Source organism: Leuciscus leuciscus (genome assembly GCF_965113295.1).
Source record: "Leuciscus leuciscus genome assembly, chromosome: 16".
Taxonomy (NCBI): Eukaryota; Metazoa; Chordata; class Actinopteri; order Cypriniformes; family Leuciscidae; genus Leuciscus; species Leuciscus leuciscus.
In genome coordinates, this window is record NC_138740.1 from 545,708 (window position 1) to 565,131 (window position 19,424).

The window sequence follows — 19,424 nt, forward strand, 5'->3', positions numbered from 1 at the left end:
TTCTCGCTCTCTTCCCCATGGAAGATTTTCAGAAGCTGTCCTCAGCAGATTTTGGGAATTATTTGCTTAACAGTTTACTGATGGAGCCGCAAGCCAAGGTAACGTCCTTAACACCATAGTTCCTTAAGTTGTTTAGTGACTTTGTCAGTTAGAGTGAGATAACTAACGTGTCAGGGCAAGTTTTCTGCTTTAAGTTTGCAGTTATTTTCCAAGTTTTTGGGTTGCTCACCACACTCCAAAAAGAAGGAAAAGGAGAGCTCTCTAATCACAGACCATCTCCATACTAGTTGTCGCATTGTGGTGGACTTACCGTACGAAGAGACTGCAGGCTCCATCATGGCTACTGTGAAAGAGCCGGAGAGCCCCGGAGGAAAAGGTCGTCCTCCGCATCATGTGCTTGTGGAATGTGGATTTCTGCAAAGGATTCACACGGTCTCTGCATCTCCTGTTGTGGCACTAATCACGCTCAGGCAGCGCTATCCCACCCCGAGGGCTCCCCGCACTGCGCAGTGTTCTCGGCTAAGACCTGAGAAAGGAGACTCCGCGTGGCAGTCGCTGGTAAGTCGGACTCATGCCTCTCTGCTCAACCCAGAGAGGAACCCATGGATTGCCCCCAGGCCGCTGGCTTGTGGGGAGAGATTATGGAGAGGTATCTGCATACATCTCGCGGAGCAGTCCAGAGCTGTGGACGGAGAATGGGCTTAGCGGTCGTGGGAGAGAGATTGCTGTGGCTGGGCCTGTCAGGACTCTCTGGCAAAGAGAAAGTGGAGTTTTTTGGATGCCCTGATTGATCCAACGGCCATGTTCGTTGCAAAGATTACAGTGATGCGTCAGCAATGTGACCTGTGGAAAAAAAGGGGGCAGCATTCGAGGTCTGCCTCCCTAGAAAGCGGCATCTCGCCCTTATCACCAGAGCCGACCGAATATCAGACCCTCGGGGAAAGGGGGACATTTGAACCATCAGCCTTTCCCTCCCGCTCCACCACAACAGCAGGGAAGCCCAATCTTTCACGGCCGCAGTGAAACACCGGTCGGCTACCCCTCAGGGGAACAAGAAGAGGCGGTCGACCTGAGACACTGATCTGTCATCAGGGAGGGTTTGGAGACTTTCTCTGTCCCATCCCTTCAGAACGATTCCTCTCTCCCTCCCGCGGGGAAAAGGAGAAGGAATTTAAATGTGAAACAGGTTCATGTGGACAGTTCAAAGTCCAATGTGTGCGTGTTTATGGCCCGTGTTATTCAGGAGCCCCCCAGAGATTTGTCCCTCCACCGGTGAGGTTTGTTCTGAGGGAGGAAGGACAAAAGTTCACAAGCATCCCATCAAAAATAAAGTTTTCTCTGACTCATCCAGGCCAAGGGCTGGACGAAATCACGGTGACTTATTCGTTCTAAGCTTCAGAAAGCTTTTAACCTATTGGACTCGTTCATGTAAATCACAGGCCTAGCGCCGATGAGTCTGGATCAAACTGCCCCATTGTCACTTTAGTGTGGCATGGCAGAGGTTAAACAGAAACACCTCCAAACTCCGTCGTGAGCTTCAAAAAGATCGTGATCAACTCAACTTCAAACATTCTTTCCATTTAACTCAGAATATAAGTAATTCCAAAATGTATATGATATATTCCTGTGTGTATGTATGTTACCCACCTCATATTAGCCTAGTTATGACTTTCTAGTTGTGTTAGTTGAACTCTAAGTGCTTATATTCAAGTGTAAGAACGTTCCTCTACTTTTGTATATTCCAGACATATCTTTTCTTGGTACTGAATTAAACCTCTCGGTTTGCCTTAGCTAAATATATATAGTAGGTTACGATAAAATGTATTAAACTATGTTTGCCATCGTTTGGAGTAAAAATGACCAATGACCCGTCAGAAGGATTGGTCAGCTATTGGCTGCTATTGGTCAGTTCACCCAACATAGGTGTGGACGAAGTCTTCCTTAAAGGACAACGACGATGGCTCATCGCTTTCTTAGTCTTATTCTGTAAACTCTCGTTCTTTGTGTTTTATTCTTAGTCTTATCTCTAGTCTCTAGCTTCTTGCCTAGTTTTAGTCTTTTCTTCCGTGCTCATTTATTTCTGTCTCCGAGTGAAATGGACTTACCCTGATTTTCCAGCTACTTTGCTTTCAAGTAAACCTTTTAAACTTCCTGCGAACAACACGCTCTCCGGAAGAACCGAAAGAACACTTCAAACACAGCGAGGATCATCACACACACACACGCATTCTTGCTCAGCACCAAAGATCCATGCAAGTATTATTTCTATCAAGATTTAGATGCGTTTAAGATTGTTTAAGAGTTATATCCCATAGGAGAGATACCGAACGAAAGTTAGAAAGAGAACTGGGTTAACTGGGTTATAACTCTGTAATAAATCTGTCAGAATGGAAATATTAATGAGGAGAGTTTCACATACAGTTGTGTTCAAAATAATAGCAGTCCAACATCACTAACCAGACCAATCACTGTTTTTGATAGAAATTATATTTCTACATAGCAAATAATTTACTAGTATAGTATAGTAAAGTAATAGAAAAACAACAGACCCAACAGTCAGGACATGCATGATCTGCTGATTCTGTGTAACTGAGCTGAGGCCTGAGGAGCTGTGGCCTGAGGAGCTGTGGTCTGAGGAGCTGTGGCCTGAGGAGCTGTGGCCTGAGGAGCTGTGGCCTGAGGAGCTGTGGTCTGAGGAGCTGTGGCCTGAGGAGCTGTGGTCTGAGGAGCTGTGGCCTGAGGAGCTGTGGCCTGAGGAGCTGTGGCCTGAGGAGCTGTGGTCTGAGGAGATGTGGCCTGAGGAGCTGTGGTCTGAGGAGCTGTGGCCTGAGGAGCTGTGGTCTGAGGAGCTGTGGCCTGAGGAGCTGTGGCCTGAGGAGCTGTGGCCTGAGGAGCTGTGGCCTGAGGAGCTGTGGTCTGAGGAGCTGTGGTCTGAGGAGCTGTGGTCTGAGGAGCTGTGGCCTGAGGAGCTGTGGTCTGAGGAGCTGTGGTCTGAGGAGCTGTGGCCTGAGGAGCTGTGGTCTGAGGAGCAGTCGTCTGGAACACCGGTTCAGGAGCGGGTCGACTCCACGTCTCAGACACCCTGCGGACACAACTACATCAGGCCAGGGATTCACACCAGAGCTCAAGCTTCAAGCATTTTCCACTTTATACAGTAAAAGTTTGACTTTGTAAAGACAAATGCAGACACTGCTATTTATTTGAACAGCCTAATATTCCTTTTTCTTCCCTTTCTATGAAGTAATAACAGATTTTTCTTTATGTTTTGATTTTGAGTAGATTGTGCAGTGCTCCCAGTGCATGTGCGTGTATTGAAATAAAAGTTATTATAAGGATTTTGAGCTTTACTCACTTCTTTAAACACGACTGTATATCAGAGGAAAGTGGACAAAGAAGAAGAATGTCATTCTGAGGGAGCTTTACATTCAGATGAAGTGATACTGGGAACATCTGAAGGCTGTCTTCATCTTATTTTATTTTATTTGCTGTATATCGTAATTGTGTATTTCTGAACAATGAATCGAGTCGCAAATCAGATTAAAAAAATTTGTTTGAAGAATTACAACAACGGTCGGGGGGGGGGGGGGGTACATTGAGTAAACAACAACAACAACATAAAAAAAAGACAAATGTATAAAGAAACAGTGACAAACTTAAAAGTTACATTAAAAAAAAGTAAAATCTTGACACTGAAACACACTGCAGCTTTCTTATTTTTAAACACAACACTGCGTTTAGGTATTGCTGAATTTCTATAATCTTAAAATTAAAAACAAAGGCTTATTTCTTCCAAATTTACATTTATAAATAGTAAATATAGCTTAAAGAAGTATCAGATTAATTAAGTGATATTCCTTATGATAAGATTTGATGGATGGAAACGCAGAAGCGTACGAACACGTGACACTCTGACGTCATCATGCGAGTGTTTGAGCGACAGCAGTAGATTTTTAATAAATCACGAAAACAACATGACACACACACACACACACACACACACACGTTTGAAGGAGATCCCTCAAACTGTAGTGCTTGAGCAGAAAGATACTCGGTAATGCTACATCTGGTGAGGTTTGAATGTAATTTTTTGGTGACTTTTATTTACTTAAATATTTTATTATTGGTTTGATTTGTATTTTCTGTTTGCGGTATAAAGTCTCTAATTTAAATAAATCCTAAATAAAAGGAATAGTTTTGTCATCGTTTCTGGATCGATCGTTAATTTTTGGACGAACTGGAATCTGTCCCTTTAATAAAAGTAAAGAGCGGAAGTGGTCATCATGCAGCCGGAAGTGTTTGTGTGTTTGCACTCACTGAAGCGACATCATGGGACGAGAGTCACGGTAAATCTTTCCATGTTTATTCAATTTCATCTGATTATCACGTTTAACTGTTTTAGTAATATTTCCAGTGTGAATTACACGCGTGTGTTATGAAGGTGTTATTAATACCGCTGCGCTGCGAATGAAACAATCATAATCATAAGACGTAAACTCTACGTTTGAGCTCACAGACTAACTCACTAACTCTCTAACTAACTCACTAACTAACTAACTAACGTTTGCAATAAATGGTGTAATGGAGAGCACGTAGAGGAGGTGAGTCCCCCGGTCTGTGTGAATATCTGCATATCGCGCCATTATGTTGTTTACATCACTATTAAATACAGTTTAATTCATTACGTCATAACAACGCAGTCAACTTCCATAAAATTAGCTTCCATATTTTACTTTTATGTCTAATTTACAGATATATGTCGACCTCTGTTGTAAATAATAATTAATAATACCACTAATAATTCTTATTTAATAATATATAATAATAATATTATTATTTTATAATATTTGCATAAAGGTGTTTTTCAGTGTTTTTAGCTTTGTGTGTATAATGTGGAGCCAGTGTAATACTACTACATTTCTATTGTTTTCAGTTGAAACATAAACAAAACTATAAGCTGTTTCTTTATGGTTAAAGTCATCATGAAATCATTAGACAATAATTTTTTTTTAATAGAATTTTGCCATGTTTATTATAAATGATTTATCTGGACATTGTCACACATTTCACGATTCTGTACGATTCCGATTCACAAGCTTGTGATTCAATTCCAACTGTGATTCAGTATCGATTCATTTGTGAATAGGCCTAGGCTATATTTGGATAAAAGCGTCTGCCAAATGCATAGTTATTCTCATGAGTTATTCTCTCCTGTAGAGTTGTTCTCCTGCTGTAGTGTAGAGTTGTTCTCCTGCTGTAGTGTAGAGTTGTTCTCCTGCTGTAGTGTAGAGTTGTTCTCCTCCTGTAGTGTAGAGTTGTTCTCCTGCTGTAGAGGTAGAGTTGTTCTCCTGCTGTAGTGTAGAGTTGTTCTCCTGCTGTAGTGTAGAGTTATTCTCCTGCTGTAGTGTAGAGTTGTTCTCCTGCTGTAGTGTAGAGTTGTTCTCCTGCTGTAGTGTAGAGTTGTTCTCCTGCTGTAGTGTAGAGTTGTTCTCCTGCTGTAGTGTAGAGTTGTTCTCCTGCTGTAGTGTAGTTGTTCTCCTGCTGTAGTGTAGAGTTGTTCTCCTGCTGTAGTGTAGAGTTGTTCTCCTCCTGTAGTGTAGAGTTGTTCTCCTGCTGTAGTGTAGAGTTGTTCTCCTGCTGTAGTGTAGAGTTGTTCTCCTCCTGTAGTGTAGAGTTGTTCTCCTGCTGTAGTGTAGAGTTGTTCTCCTCCTGTAGTGTAGAGTTGTTCTCCTCCTGTAGTGTAGAGTTGTTCTCCTCCTGTAGTGTAGAGTTGTTCTCCTCCTGTAGTGTAGAGTTGTTCTCCTCCTGTAGTGTAGAGTTGTTCTCCTGCTGTAGTGTAGAGTTGTTCTCCTGCTGTAGTGTAGAGTTGTTCTCCTGCTGTAGTGTAGAGTTGTTCTCCTGCTGTAGTGTAGAGTTGTTCTCCTGCTGTAGTGTAGAGTTGTTCTCCTGCTGTAGTGTAGAGTTGTTCTCCTGCTGTAGTGTAGAGTTGTTCTCCTGCTGTAGTGTAGAGTTGTTCTCCTGCTGTAGTGTAGAGTTGTTCTCCTGCTGTAGTGTAGAGTTGTTCTCCTGCTGTAGTGTAGAGTTGTTCTCCTGCTGTAGTGTAGAGTTGTTCTCCTGCTGTGCTGTAGAGTTGTTCTCCTGCTGTAGTGTAGAGTTGTTCTCCTGCTGTAGTGTAGAGTTGTTCTCCTGCTGTAGTGTAGAGTTGTTCTCCTGCTGTAGTGTAGAGTTGTTCTCCTGCTGTAGTGTAGAGTTGTTCTCCTGCTGTAGTGTAGAGTTGTTCTCCTGCTGTAGTGTAGAGTTGTTCTCCTGCTGTAGCGGTAGAGTTGTTCTCCTGCTGTAGCGGTAGAGTTGTTCTCCTGCTGTAGTGTAGAGTTGTTCTCCTGCTGTAGTGTAGAGTTGTTCTCCTGCTGTAGTGTAGAGTTGTTCTCCTGCTGTAGTGTAGAGTTGTTCTCCTGCTGTAGTGTAGAGTTGTTCTCCTCCTGTAGTGTAGAGTTGTTCTCCTCCTGTAGTGTAGAGTTGTTCTCCTCCTGTAGTGTAGAGTTGTTCTCCTCCTGTAGTGTAGAGTTGTTCTCCTCCTGTAGAGGTAGAGTTGTTCTCCTGCTGTAGAGGTAGAGTTGTTCTCCTGCTGTAGAGGTAGAGTTGTTCTCCTCCTGTAGTGTAGAGTTGTTCTCCTCCTGTAGTGTAGAGTTGTTCTCCTGCTGTAGTGTAGAGTTGTTCTCCTGCTGTAGTGTAGAGTTGTTCTCCTGCTGTAGTGTAGAGTTGTTCTCCTGCTGTAGTGTAGAGTTGTTCTCCTGCTGTAGTGTAGAGTTGTTCTCCTGCTGTAGTGTAGAGTTGTTCTCCTGCTGTAGTGTAGAGTTGTTCTCCTGCTGTAGTGTAGAGTTGTTCTCCTGCTGTAGTGTAGAATTGTTCTCCTGCTGTAGTGTAGAGTTGTTCTCCTGCTGTAGTGTAGAGTTGTTCTCCTGCTGTAGTGTAGAGTTGTTCTCCTGCTGTAGTGTAGAGTTGTTCTCCTGCTGTAGTGTAGAGTTGTTCTCCTGCTGTAGTGTAGAGTTGTTCTCCTGCTGTAGTGTAGAGTTGTTCTCCTGCTGTAGTGTAGAGTTGTTCTCCTGCTGTAGTCAGGGCTCCAGACTGCGACCAAATGGTCGCATTTTGCGACCAAAATTTGAGAGTGTGCGACTGAATTTTTCATCCAGTCGCACATGTGCGACCACTAAATTTGTTTTGTTTTTACACGTTAAACGGAAGGGGCGCGTCAATGAATCCGGAATGTGTGGCAGGCCAATGAGTGTGAGAAGAATTGGGAATGGCCACTGTAACTGGCTAATGTGTGGAGGGGGAGGGTCCTAGAGATAATCGAGCGCGCGTAAACGTCCGTGGGAAGGAGACGGAGACAAATATCAATGTCACAGACACAGCCGGATGATGATTCAGAATCAGAGGTTTGTGAGGTGATAAAGGCCCGAATCCACCATTTTCGGGAAGACTGGCTGCGAGAATTCAGCTGGTTGAGGTACTGTAAGGAGACGAACTTAATGAACTGCGAATGTTGCAGTCGCTATCCCAGAACTGCGGGGAAAACGAAGTTTGCAGACAGTGCAGGCACTTCGCAGTTTAAACACAATATGCTAGTTAGACACATTCTCAGCCTCAAGCATAGAGTATTCCGTGACATGTTAATAAATCAAAACAAAATGAAAGCGGAAAAAAACTGCGCTACTCATTTCTGCGTCACGGACCGTTTAATAGTTTGAACCAATAATAGACAGCGCAGAGCTTCTCTCGCCAGTCGCGGGCGGATCTCGATCACGCAACACCGTCACATCGTGGACATCCAGTGAAGAAATCCATTGAGTTCGCGACAGAATTAATAACATCGTTGCGAGATCCAGTGAGAAACATTCAGATTCAACGCAGAATTCTCTGTTATAAACCATATCAGATCAAACAGCGCTAACGTGGAAACCAGGAGAAACATGTGCCATGAACGAACAAGTTATAGAAGGCTTTAGGTCCACAGATCAGCAACATTCACCATGGATTTAATGTAGTAACACTAACTGTAACGGTATACTGTGGTTATAACAGTAGCCTACACATATCTTTTTCCAGCACTTCAAAACTATAATATCATATTTAAATATTATTATTAATAATGTTTGTAATGTTATTTTTAATGTGTTGACCAAAACATTTTTTGTTCAACCTTTAAAGATTGTCTCTATTTATAAAACTAAAAGTTTCAAGAAGTAGGAAAACTCACACTTATTTAAAAAAATAAAATAAAATAAAATGACCATTGTAAACATAGCTGCTGAGGGCGCTTATTGGCTATTTTCAATCCCTAATATCTATTTTGTCACTCATTTTGCTATTGAATTAATATTAAGACATTATGAATGATAATAGTTCAAGTTAATTTTATCTACACCTCAAATTAAGCTCAGTGCTTTGTCATCCCACAGTGCTACCAGATACTTTCTGTAGAACTTAGTGCCGCTGCCCTCAAATGTTAGTCTGGAGCCCTCTGAACTTAAAATAAAACTGCACATTGTAATTTCTGTACGTTAAGTCTATTTATTATCAAAGCATTTGTCAGTAATACAGTTATTTTTGGGGGAAATGTGAATAATTGCATTGCAAGGTGATTTAAGATGTGCCCCTAAATTTTCTGCTTGCGCTCCTAAAATTTTAAGTCAGGGGCTACAGCGCTCCTAATAAAAAAAGTTAGTCTGGAGCCCTGGTAGTGTAGAGTTGTTCTCCTGCTGTAGTGTAGAGTTGTTCTCCTGCTGTAGTGTAGAGTTGTTCTCCTGCTGTAGTGTAGAGTTGTTCTCCTGCTGTAGTGTAGAGTTGTTCTCCTGCTGTAGTGTAGAGTTGTTCTCCTGCTGTAGTGTAGAGTTGTTCTCCTGCTGTAGTGTAGAGTTGTTCTCCTGCTGTAGTGTAGAGTTGTTCTCCTGCTGTAGAGGTAGAGTTGTTCTCCTCCTGTAGTGTAGAGTTCTCCTGCTGTAGTGTAGAGTTGTTCTCCTGCTGTAGAGGTAGAGTTGTTCTCCCCCTGTAGTGTAGAGTTATTCTCCCGCTGTAGTGTAGAGTTGTTCTCCTGCTGTAGTGTAGAGTTGTTCTCCTCCTGTAGTGTAGAGTTGTTCTCCTGCTGTAGAGGTAGAGTTGTTCTCCCCCTGTAGTGTAGAGTTGTTCTCCCGCTGTAGTGTAGAGTTGTTCTCCCGCTGTAGTGTAGAGTTGTTCTCCCGCTGTAGTGTAGAGTTGTTCTCCCGCTGTAGAGGTAGAGTTGTTCTCCTCCTGTAGTGTAGAGTTGTTCTCCTCCTGTAGTGTAGAGTTGTTCTCCTGCTGTAGAGGTAGAGTTGTTCTCCTCCTGTAGAGGTAGAGTTGTTCTCCTGCTGTAGTGTAGAGTTGTTCTCCTGCTGTAGTGTAGTTGTTCTCCTGCTGTAGTGTAGAGTTGTTCTCCTGCTGTAGTGTAGAGTTGTTCTCCTGCTGTAGTGTAGAGTTGTTCTCCTGCTGTAGTGTAGAGTTGTTCTCCTGCTGTAGTGTAGAGTTGTTCTCCTGCTGTAGTGTAGAGTTGTTCTCCTGCTGTAGTGTAGAGTTGTTCTCCTGCTGTAGTGTAGAGTTGTTCTCCTCCTGTAGTGTAGAGTTGTTCTCCTCCTGTAGTGTAGAGTTGTTCTCCTCCTGTAGTGTAGAGTTGTTCTCCCGCTGTAGTGTAGAGTTATTCTCCCGCTGTAGTGTAGAGTTATTCTCCCGCTGTAGTGTAGAGTTGTTCTCCCGCTGTAGTGTAGAGTTGTTCTCCCGCTGTAGTGTAGAGTTGTTCTCCCGCTGTAGTGTAGAGTTGTTCTCCTGCTGTAGTGTAGAGTTGTTCTCCTGCTGTAGAGGTAGAGTTGTTCTCCTCCTGTAGTGTAGAGTTGTTCTCTTCCTGTAGTGTAGTTGTTCTCCTGCTGTAGTGTAGAGTTGTTCTCCTGCTGTAGTGTAGAGTTGTAGAGTTGTTCTCCTGCTGTAGTGTAGAGTTGTTCTCCTGCTGTAGTGTAGAGTTGTTCTCCTGCTGTAGTGTAGAGTTGTTCTCCTGCTGTAGTGTAGAGTTGTTCTCCTGCTGTAGTGTAGAGTTGTTCTCCTGCTGTAGTGTAGAGTAGGGGTGCACCGATCCGACTTTTTCAGTCCCGATACCGACACCGATGCCTGGGCTTTGTGTATCTGTCGATACCCGATACCGATCCGATACTATTGTTGAATTAATAATAAACTGTATACCTTCCACCTTATACCTTCCTTGAAGAGACTAAAGGCACCAGACTTTACTAACTAAACATAACTAAGACAAAATAACAGATGTATGTAATGTGTTGAATTCTTATTTATTTAAAAAAACAATTGTGCATTCAAATCTACAATATAATGTAATCAAACTCTTAAATTATATAAGAAACAAAACAGTGCATTGGTTGAACATACAATAGTAATCAAACAGTAACCAAACATTGTAAACATGTAAAAAATATAAAGTGCAAAGTCCTGCAAACAGGAATTTAAAATGCAACATAGCAGCTGAACCTGAGAATAAACAAATAAAAAGTTGATCAACAACTTGATCACACATACAAATAATAACCAAACATTGTAAACATGTAGTGCAGTGTCACATCACCATCACAAACATGACCTGCTGTGAATGCTCACTTAATCAGCAATGGCAAATTTAAATCTCAGTTTTAATGATCAATATGTTTCATATTTTAAAAAATGAAAACAAAAAGAAGCAGGGTTGTGTTTTATATTTCGTGTTGTTATAAATATATGCAGTAAAGATGATCAATGTACGCGTTTGCCTGAACCACATTTATGTGGCCATTAATATGTTTAAGTTTTTTTTTCATGAAAAGAGGCAGAGTGGTGTTTTATAACATATTTCGTTTTATTGTTGGCTAAAACATACATAAAGAGATGACCGGAGTAGCCAGAGCGAGCTGAGTGACGCGATCAAGAACGCTGCTGTTCCATTTGCAGAATAACCGGACTCGCGTCCTCTCGTCCTCGGGAGTTCGTTCTCCTGAGTCAAACTTGGCAAGTCCGAACTACCAAGGACGCAAGTCCGAAGTTTGCGTACTTGGTATTGAGAAACGGCCTCTGGCTCGCTCCATGTTGCTTCTAGCATGCGACACACGTGAAGCTGACGAATGACGTAGGTTCTGCTGCGACAAAAAAAAAAAAAAAAAAAAAACCTGGATCGGCCCGTGGATCTGTTATTTTTTCCGATCCCCGATCCAGCTATTTTGTCAGTATCGCGGCCGATATCCGATCCTAATATCGGATCGGTGCACCCCTAGTGTAGAGTTGTTCTCCTCCTGTAGTGTAGAGTTGTTCTCCTGCTGTAGTGTAGAGTTGTTCTCCTGCTGTGCTGTAGAGTTGTTCTCCTGCTGTGCTGTAGAGTTGTTCTCCTGCTGTAGTGTAGAGTTGTTCTCCTGCTGTGCTGTAGAGTTGTTCTCCTGCTGTAGTGTAGAGTTATTTATTCTCTCCTGTAGAGTTGTTCTCCTGCCGTAGTGTAGAGTTATTCTCCTGCCGTAGTGTAGAGTTGTTCTCCTGCTGTAGTGTAGAGTTGTTCTCCTGCTGTGCTGTAGAGTTGTTCTCCTCCTGTAGTGTAGAGTTGTTCTCCTGCTGTAGAGGTAGAGTTGTTCTCCTGCTGTAGTGTAGAGTTATCTATTCTCTCCTGTAGAGTTGTTCTCCTGCTGTAGAGGTAGAGTTATTCTCCTGCTGTAGTGTAGAGTTGTTCTCCTGCTGTAGTGTAGAGTTGTTCTCCTGCTGTAGAGGTAGAGTTGTTCTCCTGCTGTAGAGTAGAGTTGTTCTCCTGCTGTGCTGTAGAGTTGTTCTCCTGCTGTGCTGTAGAGTTGTTCTCCTGCTGTAGTGTAGAGTTGTTCTCCTGCTGTAGTGTAGAGTTGTTCTCCTGCTGTAGTGTAGAGTTGTTCTCCTGCTGTAGTGTAGAGTTGTTCTCCTGCTGTAGTGTAGAGTTGTTCTCCTGCTGTAGTGTAGAGTTGTTCTCCTGCTGTAGTGTAGAGTTGTTCTCCTGCTGTAGAGGTAGAGTTGTTCTCCTGCTGTAGAGGTAGAGTTGTTCTCCTGCTGTAGAGGTAGAGTTGTTCTCCTGCTGTAGAGGTAGAGTTGTTCTCCTGCTGTAGAGGTAGAGTTGTTCTCCTGCTGTAGAGGTAGAGTTGTTCTCCTGCTGTAGAGGTAGAGTTGTTCTCCTGCTGTAGAGGTAGAGTTGTTCTCCTGCTGTAGAGGTAGAGTTGTTCTCCTGCTGTAGAGGTAGAGTTGTTCTCCTGCTGTAGAGGTAGAGTTGTTCTCCTGCTGTAGAGGTAGAGTTGTTCTCCTGCTGTAGAGGTAGAGTTGTTCTCCTGCTGTAGTGTAGAGTTGTTCTCCTGCTGTAGAGGTAGAGTTGTTCTCCTGCTGTAGAGGTAGAGTTGTTCTCCTGCTGTAGAGGTAGAGTTGTTCTCCTGCTGTAGAGTTAGAGTTGTTCTCCTGCTGTAGAGTTAGAGTTGTTCTCCTGCTGTAGAGTTAGAGTTGTTCTCCTGCTGTAGAGTTAGAGTTGTTCTCCTGCTGTAGAGTTAGAGTGTTCTCCTGCTGTAGAGTTAGAGTTGTTCTCCTGCTGTAGAGTTAGAGTTGTTCTCCTGCTGTAGAGTTAGAGTTGTTCTCCTGCTGTAGAGTTAGAGTTGTTCTCCTGCTGTAGAGTTAGAGTTGTTCTCCTGCTGTAGAGTTAGAGTTGTTCTCCTGCTGTAGAGTTAGAGTTGTTCTCCTGCTGTAGAGTTGTTCTCCTGCTGTAGAGTTGTTCTCCTGCTGTAGAGTTGTTCTCCTGCTGTAGAGTTGTTCTCCTGCTGTAGAGTTGTTCTCCTGCTGTAGAGGTAGAGTTGTTCTCCTGCTGTAGAGGTAGAGTTGTTCTCCTGCTGTAGAGGTAGAGTTGTTCTCCTGCTGTAGAGGTAGAGTTGTTCTCCTGCTGTAGAGGTAGAGTTGTTCTCCTGCTGTAGAGGTAGAGTTGTTCTCCTGCTGTAGAGGTAGAGTTGTTCTCCTGCTGTAGAGGTAGAGTTGTTCTCCTGCTGTAGAGGTAGAGTTGTTCTCCTGCTGTAGAGGTAGAGTTGTTCTCCTGCTGTAGAGGTAGAGTTGTTCTCCTGCTGTAGAGGTAGAGTTGTTCTCCTGCTGTAGAGCCTTCATCCTCCATCGTGCCAGTAATGAGTCATGTGATCGCATTGGTGTCCACCTGAGTTTACGTCCCTTTGTTAAAGTGTAAATTGCAGGTTACATTTTTCATGATGATAATGCAATGTGTTTATTAAACATAAAGATAAGAACCGCCCACCATTGTTTTTTATACCAAAATCTTGAATATATTATGAAAAGTTGGCACTTTTAACAGTGGTTTTAACCGCTCCCGTTCCCTTCCACTAGATGGGGCGTGACGTCATAAGAGGAACTCACTAGTAGAGTTACCGGCATAGTCATAGCTATAGATGCCTTGCATACAGAAAAGTTGGTTGTATGTTTTATTTGCTAAAAAAAATTATGGATAAAATAACTCAACTGTAAACATACTCGTGTGTGCTGACTTCAAGGGGACCGTGATCCTGCCTGAAATGAGAATAAGCTATTCGCAAAACAAACAGGTTCAGGCATCGGGTTCAGGCACGTCAGATCAGCCAGTCGCAGGTCGAGCTGTTCCACTAAACTCCAAAACGCGTTCACATCACGGCAGCACATACTCTCCACTGCTGATTCAATTGGGTGGCATAGCCCACACAAACACAGTGATGGGGACATCGATCTCTCTTTTTCTTTTCTGATAATAAACATCGCTAATTAAATCGTGAGAAATAGCGTGGATTGAGGAAGGGTATTACATGACGTTTGAGGCGTCGATGAGACTAGCGATTGGTGCCTGTGCACTGTGTGCATCTCTACAGCTCTGATTTGGACTGACACCATGTAAGTAAATAATGTCTTCAGTCGTTGTCCCTCCTTGCTATTCTACATGACGGCAAACTTTTGAAAAGACTGGCTTGTTCCCTTATATTATCCGGGTTAAGTTTGCACCAGGCTAGCCTAGACTAGCTCTAACGTAGCTACTCACCCCTGGCCAACCCTCCACTCATTCTCCTCACACCAAGCATTAATAACTCTTTGAGTGCCATGGGTCCTGGCTAGGGATGCACCGATGCATCGGCTGAACATCGGTAACGGCCGATATTTGCCTCGTTAACTGCCATCGGCCATCGGGAAATAAAAATGACATTCGCCGATGTCACATGGGCGTCAGTTTGGTTTGATATGCTGGGGACAGAGACGCATTCGGAAGTGCATTTTCAGAAGTGCTGGGTACAATGACGCATTTATTTATTTATTTTCTATGAGAAAACTCCTTTTCTCGAGAAAAGAACGACCATGGTGTGTAGCAGAAGAAGCGGCGGAGTATGCACGATCCGCGAGTGCTGAAGACGTTCTGCACGGCTTTGATGGGTGCGCAGGAGGACACAAATGGGCGGCGACTGCTTCTTCCAGTGGCGGGAGCTTTTCCCTCAGCGCCGTCAACAGATAGAGCGTTAACTGTACACACCGCCGCCGACTTGAGCTGCAAAGAAACTCTGGCCTCCCTGTCAAGGACTCTTGTCAAAAAGTACGGGGAAGCTTGACCGCTCTGAATAGTGAGTGAGAGCGCGCGCGCGGTCGGGGCTCTCTCTCTCTCTCTCTCTCTCTCTCTCTCTCTCTCTCTCTCTCGCAGAAGAGCGCGTGCGCGCTTAAAATTTAATATTTTGGTATGAACATTCACCCGTGTTTTTCCCCTCATAAATGCGAACACGAAAAATAAAATGAATATTATAATGTTTTTTTTGTTGGGTCAGACAATGATTACCAAATTTCTCTCTCATATTGCTCTTCATAACAACTGAAAAAGAACTTATAAATAAGGTTATAACTGTCAACCAGAAAGTGACATTAAAGGTTTTTTTTGTTTCATAAATTGGTCTGATTGAATTTGTGCTCATTCTAGGATAGTGTGATCAAGAGCCGAAAGACTTGTATGTTTCCGTGGCACAAAAGAAGGAATAAATAACAAAAAGAAAAAACATCGGCATCGGCATCGGCCATCGGCCAAGTTGTTATGTTAAACATCGGTATCGGTATCGGCCCAGAATTTCCCAATCGGTGCATCCCTAGTCCTGGCAATTTCCTCCCCTCTCTCACGCCTGACCGGTTAAAAATTGTAGGGCTGTGGTCCATAAAGAATTTGATGGTTTCCCACATCCAAATCGTTCTCCAAATAGCCATAATACAGTAAGAATCTAGCAGAGTATGGGTTGCGAGTTCCTCTTATGACGTCATCACTAGTTACTGAAAAAACACGCTACCTTTGAAGAAACCCCAATAAATGTTATTTTAACGCATTTTAAGACAGAAATAATATAGAGCACTTTAATTTACACATTAATTGGCTGTGGTGGTTAACCTGCAACTTACACTTTAATGACGTACGACTCGCATTTACTGGGGAATATCAGATTTGTCTGCTTCAGGCGCTAATGCACGTGTCCGATTCATATCTGATGTATTTCCACATGTGAGTGAGTCCTGAAACCGATCCGAGTATATCGGAATCCATGTGCTTTTTCCTGCTCACGTTCGCCGCTCATATCCGATCTGTGCCACATGAGAGGAAAACATCGGAATTGGGTCATTTGAACCATGCAGTGTAAATGGGGCCTTTGTTTCATATCAAAAGTAACAAAGATTATGGTTTATAGATAATCAATATCGGTACATAAAAATGAGAATTGAGAAATTAAAATCGAGACTTTTTTTATTTTATTTATTTTTTACCCACACCATTATTGTTAAATTCCGGTTCCTGGTAATCTTGAATCAGAAAAACAGCAACTTCTCTTCTCTGATGACGAGGGCGGGGCTATAACCTGTCACTCACATGAGATCTACCAATAGCAAACCACAACCATCCAATCAATTCCCCACAGACACAATCAAGCCCCGCCCACATGTGTTCTTGTTCCAGAAGCGTTTCACTCGCCTGTGTCTCAGCCGTGCCTCACTCGCCTGTGTCTCAGCCGTGCCTCACTCGTGTCTCAGCCGTGCCTCACTCGTGTCTCACCCGCGTTTCACCCCGTCTCTGTCTCAGGCACTACCGGAAGCGCTCCAGCTCAAGGGCCAGGTCTGCCAGCAGGTCCAAGAGCCGCTCGCCCGACTCCAAGCGCTCGAAGAAAGAGGATCCGGCCGGGTCACGAGCCCGCGAGCGCAGCAGGAGAGAACGCTCTCGCAGCAGAGAGAGGAGGAGGTCACGCTCCAGAGACCGCAAGAGACCGAGGTCAGGACACACTCACACTCTCACACTCACACACACACTGCTGTCATGTGCTCACGGCCACGTCACATCTCTTCACAGGCGCTCCAGGAGTCGGGACAGGAGACGCACCAGCCGAGAGCGCAGGAGGAGCAAGAGCAGGAGCAGAGGGAGGAGGTCAGTCTCTCTCACACACACACACATGCCTGAACACTTCTGCTGATCATCTAAAGCAGGGGTCCGGGACCCACTAGGGGCTTCGGCTGTATATAGTCTAGGGTTGGGCGATGTCCCCTAAATTGGCAGTTGACGATGTTTACAGTAAAACATCGCGATGGACGATGATATCGTCGGGGGGGGGGGGTGCTACGGAATCGCGCTGACCATCACGAAGAGAGAGAGAAAGTAGCTACTTCTACTGTGTTTACGCCACGGGAATACTCGGCTTGGCATTTTGAAATATTTATGTGTTTATTTGGCCGTTTAGGCTCGCAACCGAAGACAAAGACTCTGCTTGTCCGTGTTGCGCTCGGAGCGCGCGCACAGCATCCTGTCAGTACAATTCAGGTCTCTTTCGCGACTTATCGTGCTTTTAATATTTCTTTTCAATATAAAGCACATCCTGCTCTTTTCTTTCTCATTCATTCATGTTTTATTATTAATAACTTTAAACAGAATCGTCAACTGAAATCTGCGCGGATTATCAACAATATGACACATTTATAGGACATAAAGGGTCTCTGCGGCAAAAGTGAAAGTACCAGCGGCCAGCGGGTGAGATGTTTCGAAATGTCTCTTTGAACAGTAAAGCACCCGTTTCAATAAAAGGATATATTAAAGTTTATATAGCCTACTTTTACATTTTCGCTGCTGTTCTAAAATGATTTTCGCCATCACCTTAAACAAGCAGCAGCTGCTTGAATCCCAGTGCAGGAGCTGTAACTGTTAGGTTACCACAGAAACGTAAGCGGTTAGTTGATTGCTGTGGTGACTCGTGACACTCGCGAACAGCACTGAACACGCACGTCTTAATTTTTTTATCGTTCGTTGGTAAAGGGTGAGAGACCTTGCGAGCCACATGATTTTTGCCTAAGAGCCAGGTGTGGCTCGCGAGCCAGGTTCCCAACCACTGGTGTACACACGAACTGCCGTGAGACTGGGCTGGTCTCACAGGGTGGGGGCGTGGCATCACGATGGTGGCTCACCATCGTGATGTCGGTCAGCCATCACGATGGACGATGATATCGTCCATCGGCACAACCCTAATATAGTCTGTTAGTCTCAGAAAGATAAACTCCACAGGAAGTGGCGGCGTGAGGGACAGATCACTAACGGCAGTTCTACAGTATGAGCTGGAAATCCAAACATTCACAATCATCACTCCTAACGCTCGAGCGTTAATCTAGATAAATGTGTGCTGTTATCAGGAGAGTGTGTGTGTGTGTGTGTGGAAGCTGAAGTATCAGCGCTTCACTGCAGGATATGGAGGAGCAATCACTGACACTTTCTCCTCATAACAGCAGAAACAACTTTAAAATAATACATCATTTGAACACTTTCCTCACGGACATTAGAGGTATAACTCTAGAGAGCCTGAAACGTCCTAACGAAGCGAAAGCAAACACTCTCTGACTGTGATACGTAGGAAGGGTGTGTTTCTCTGTGAAGCGTCTGTCCTGCAGAGACGGTGAGTCGTGTGCTCGCTCTTAAAGAGACAGTAGCACAATAAGTGTCTGTCGTTAATGTTGATTAAGCAGAACATCACTCGCTGCTCTTGACTGAAGAACTTTACTTGTAAGCGTCAATCTGTATTTAATTTTTAAGCCTCCCTGTGCGTAAGCTATTGCAACAAAATTACCCTAATTATCAAAAAGATAATGTTAAAAATATCTATATGGCAGTTTTCCCTGTGGTGTGGAAAATTGTTTCGAATATCGATTTTTATCGAAGGTATCGAAATTAGACAACACGGATATACATTAATTATTTAACATTGTGTTAATTTCTTCACAATAAAATATTATAGACCTTCAAAATGTATATAAATGTCATAATAATACAGTATGTGTGTGTATAAATATATTTTGTGTGAAAATGTGCTATATGTGAGTCATGTAAATTCATTGAAGAACATTTAATTCTAAATGTTAATTATCTTTATTTTATAGGCAGTGTCACTCCTAGTTTTGTAAATTGTTTTGAAAATGCGCAGCTTTGTCAGTAAAGCATCAGAAATGTGTGTAACGGCCCTCTGTGACCCGAGGCTGGTTGAGTGACAGCTGGTCTAATGTGATGCTGATGTTCCAGCAAGGAGAAGCCGGAGAATGGAGATCAGTGCGCTGACAAGAAGAAGATCAAGGAGGAGAAGGAGGAGGAGAAGCCTGAAGACGTGAGTGCTGTCCGCTTATTAACCCCAGATCAGTGTGTGCATCAGTGCGCTCTAACGCCATGACTCTGCAGCAAGACTTCGACCAGAACACGCTGGAGGAGGAGATGAGGAAGAGGAAGGAGCGCGTGGAGAAGTGGAGGGAGGAGCAGAGGAAGAAGGCCATGGAGAACATCGGGGAGATCAAGAAGGAGCTGGAGGAGATGAAGCAGGGCAAGAAGTGGAGCCTGGAGGATGATGACGGTCAGTGACCATCACACACACTCACAAGCACTGCATCACACACACACTCACAAGCACAGGTGCAAGACTGGGAACTTACTGACGGACAGAGCCACAGTCCCATGATGCACTGCAAACGACAGTCCAATTCAAAACCATGAAGAAAATTCAACTATATAGATCTAAAACGTGTGATATTTAAGTATTTTGAGAGCATAGGGGGACTGATCGAGTGATGTCATTGGTTGTGCTTCATGGGAGTGGGTGATTAGCTTGACGTGATTCTCTGATGGGTAAGGATCATGGGTAATGTAGTTTTCAACAGGAATTCCACTGTTAAACACATTGAAATAATGTGTGCCGATGGCTTCAACAAAGGCGAATAGCATCATTTACAGTCCCCCTGTGGTGTAAATCCAGCGTTTAATGTAGTTTGTGTCTATGTGGTGTGTTTAATGTGCTTTAAGACAAACCATGTGTAAGTTCATAAGTCGACAG

General features: G+C 43.7%; 1 protein-coding gene across 3 annotated transcripts in view; it reads left to right on the top strand.

The window, feature by feature from the left end:
- The first annotated feature begins 4,193 nt into the window (after positions 1-4,193).
- The window catches only part of ddx46 (DEAD (Asp-Glu-Ala-Asp) box polypeptide 46), a 33,709-nt gene continuing 18,478 nt past the window's right edge, over positions 4,194-19,424 (top strand). For all 3 annotated transcript variants that reach the window (XM_082141237.1, XM_082141238.1, XM_082141239.1), the window contains exons 1-5: positions 4,194-4,343; positions 16,157-16,342; positions 16,421-16,495; positions 18,626-18,707; positions 18,779-18,947. In XM_082141237.1, coding sequence (XP_081997363.1) covers positions 4,327-4,343; positions 16,157-16,342; positions 16,421-16,495; positions 18,626-18,707; positions 18,779-18,947 — 529 coding nt within the window. In that variant the 5' untranslated portion in view covers positions 4,194-4,326. The remainder of the gene's footprint in view (positions 4,344-16,156; positions 16,343-16,420; positions 16,496-18,625; positions 18,708-18,778; positions 18,948-19,424) is intronic.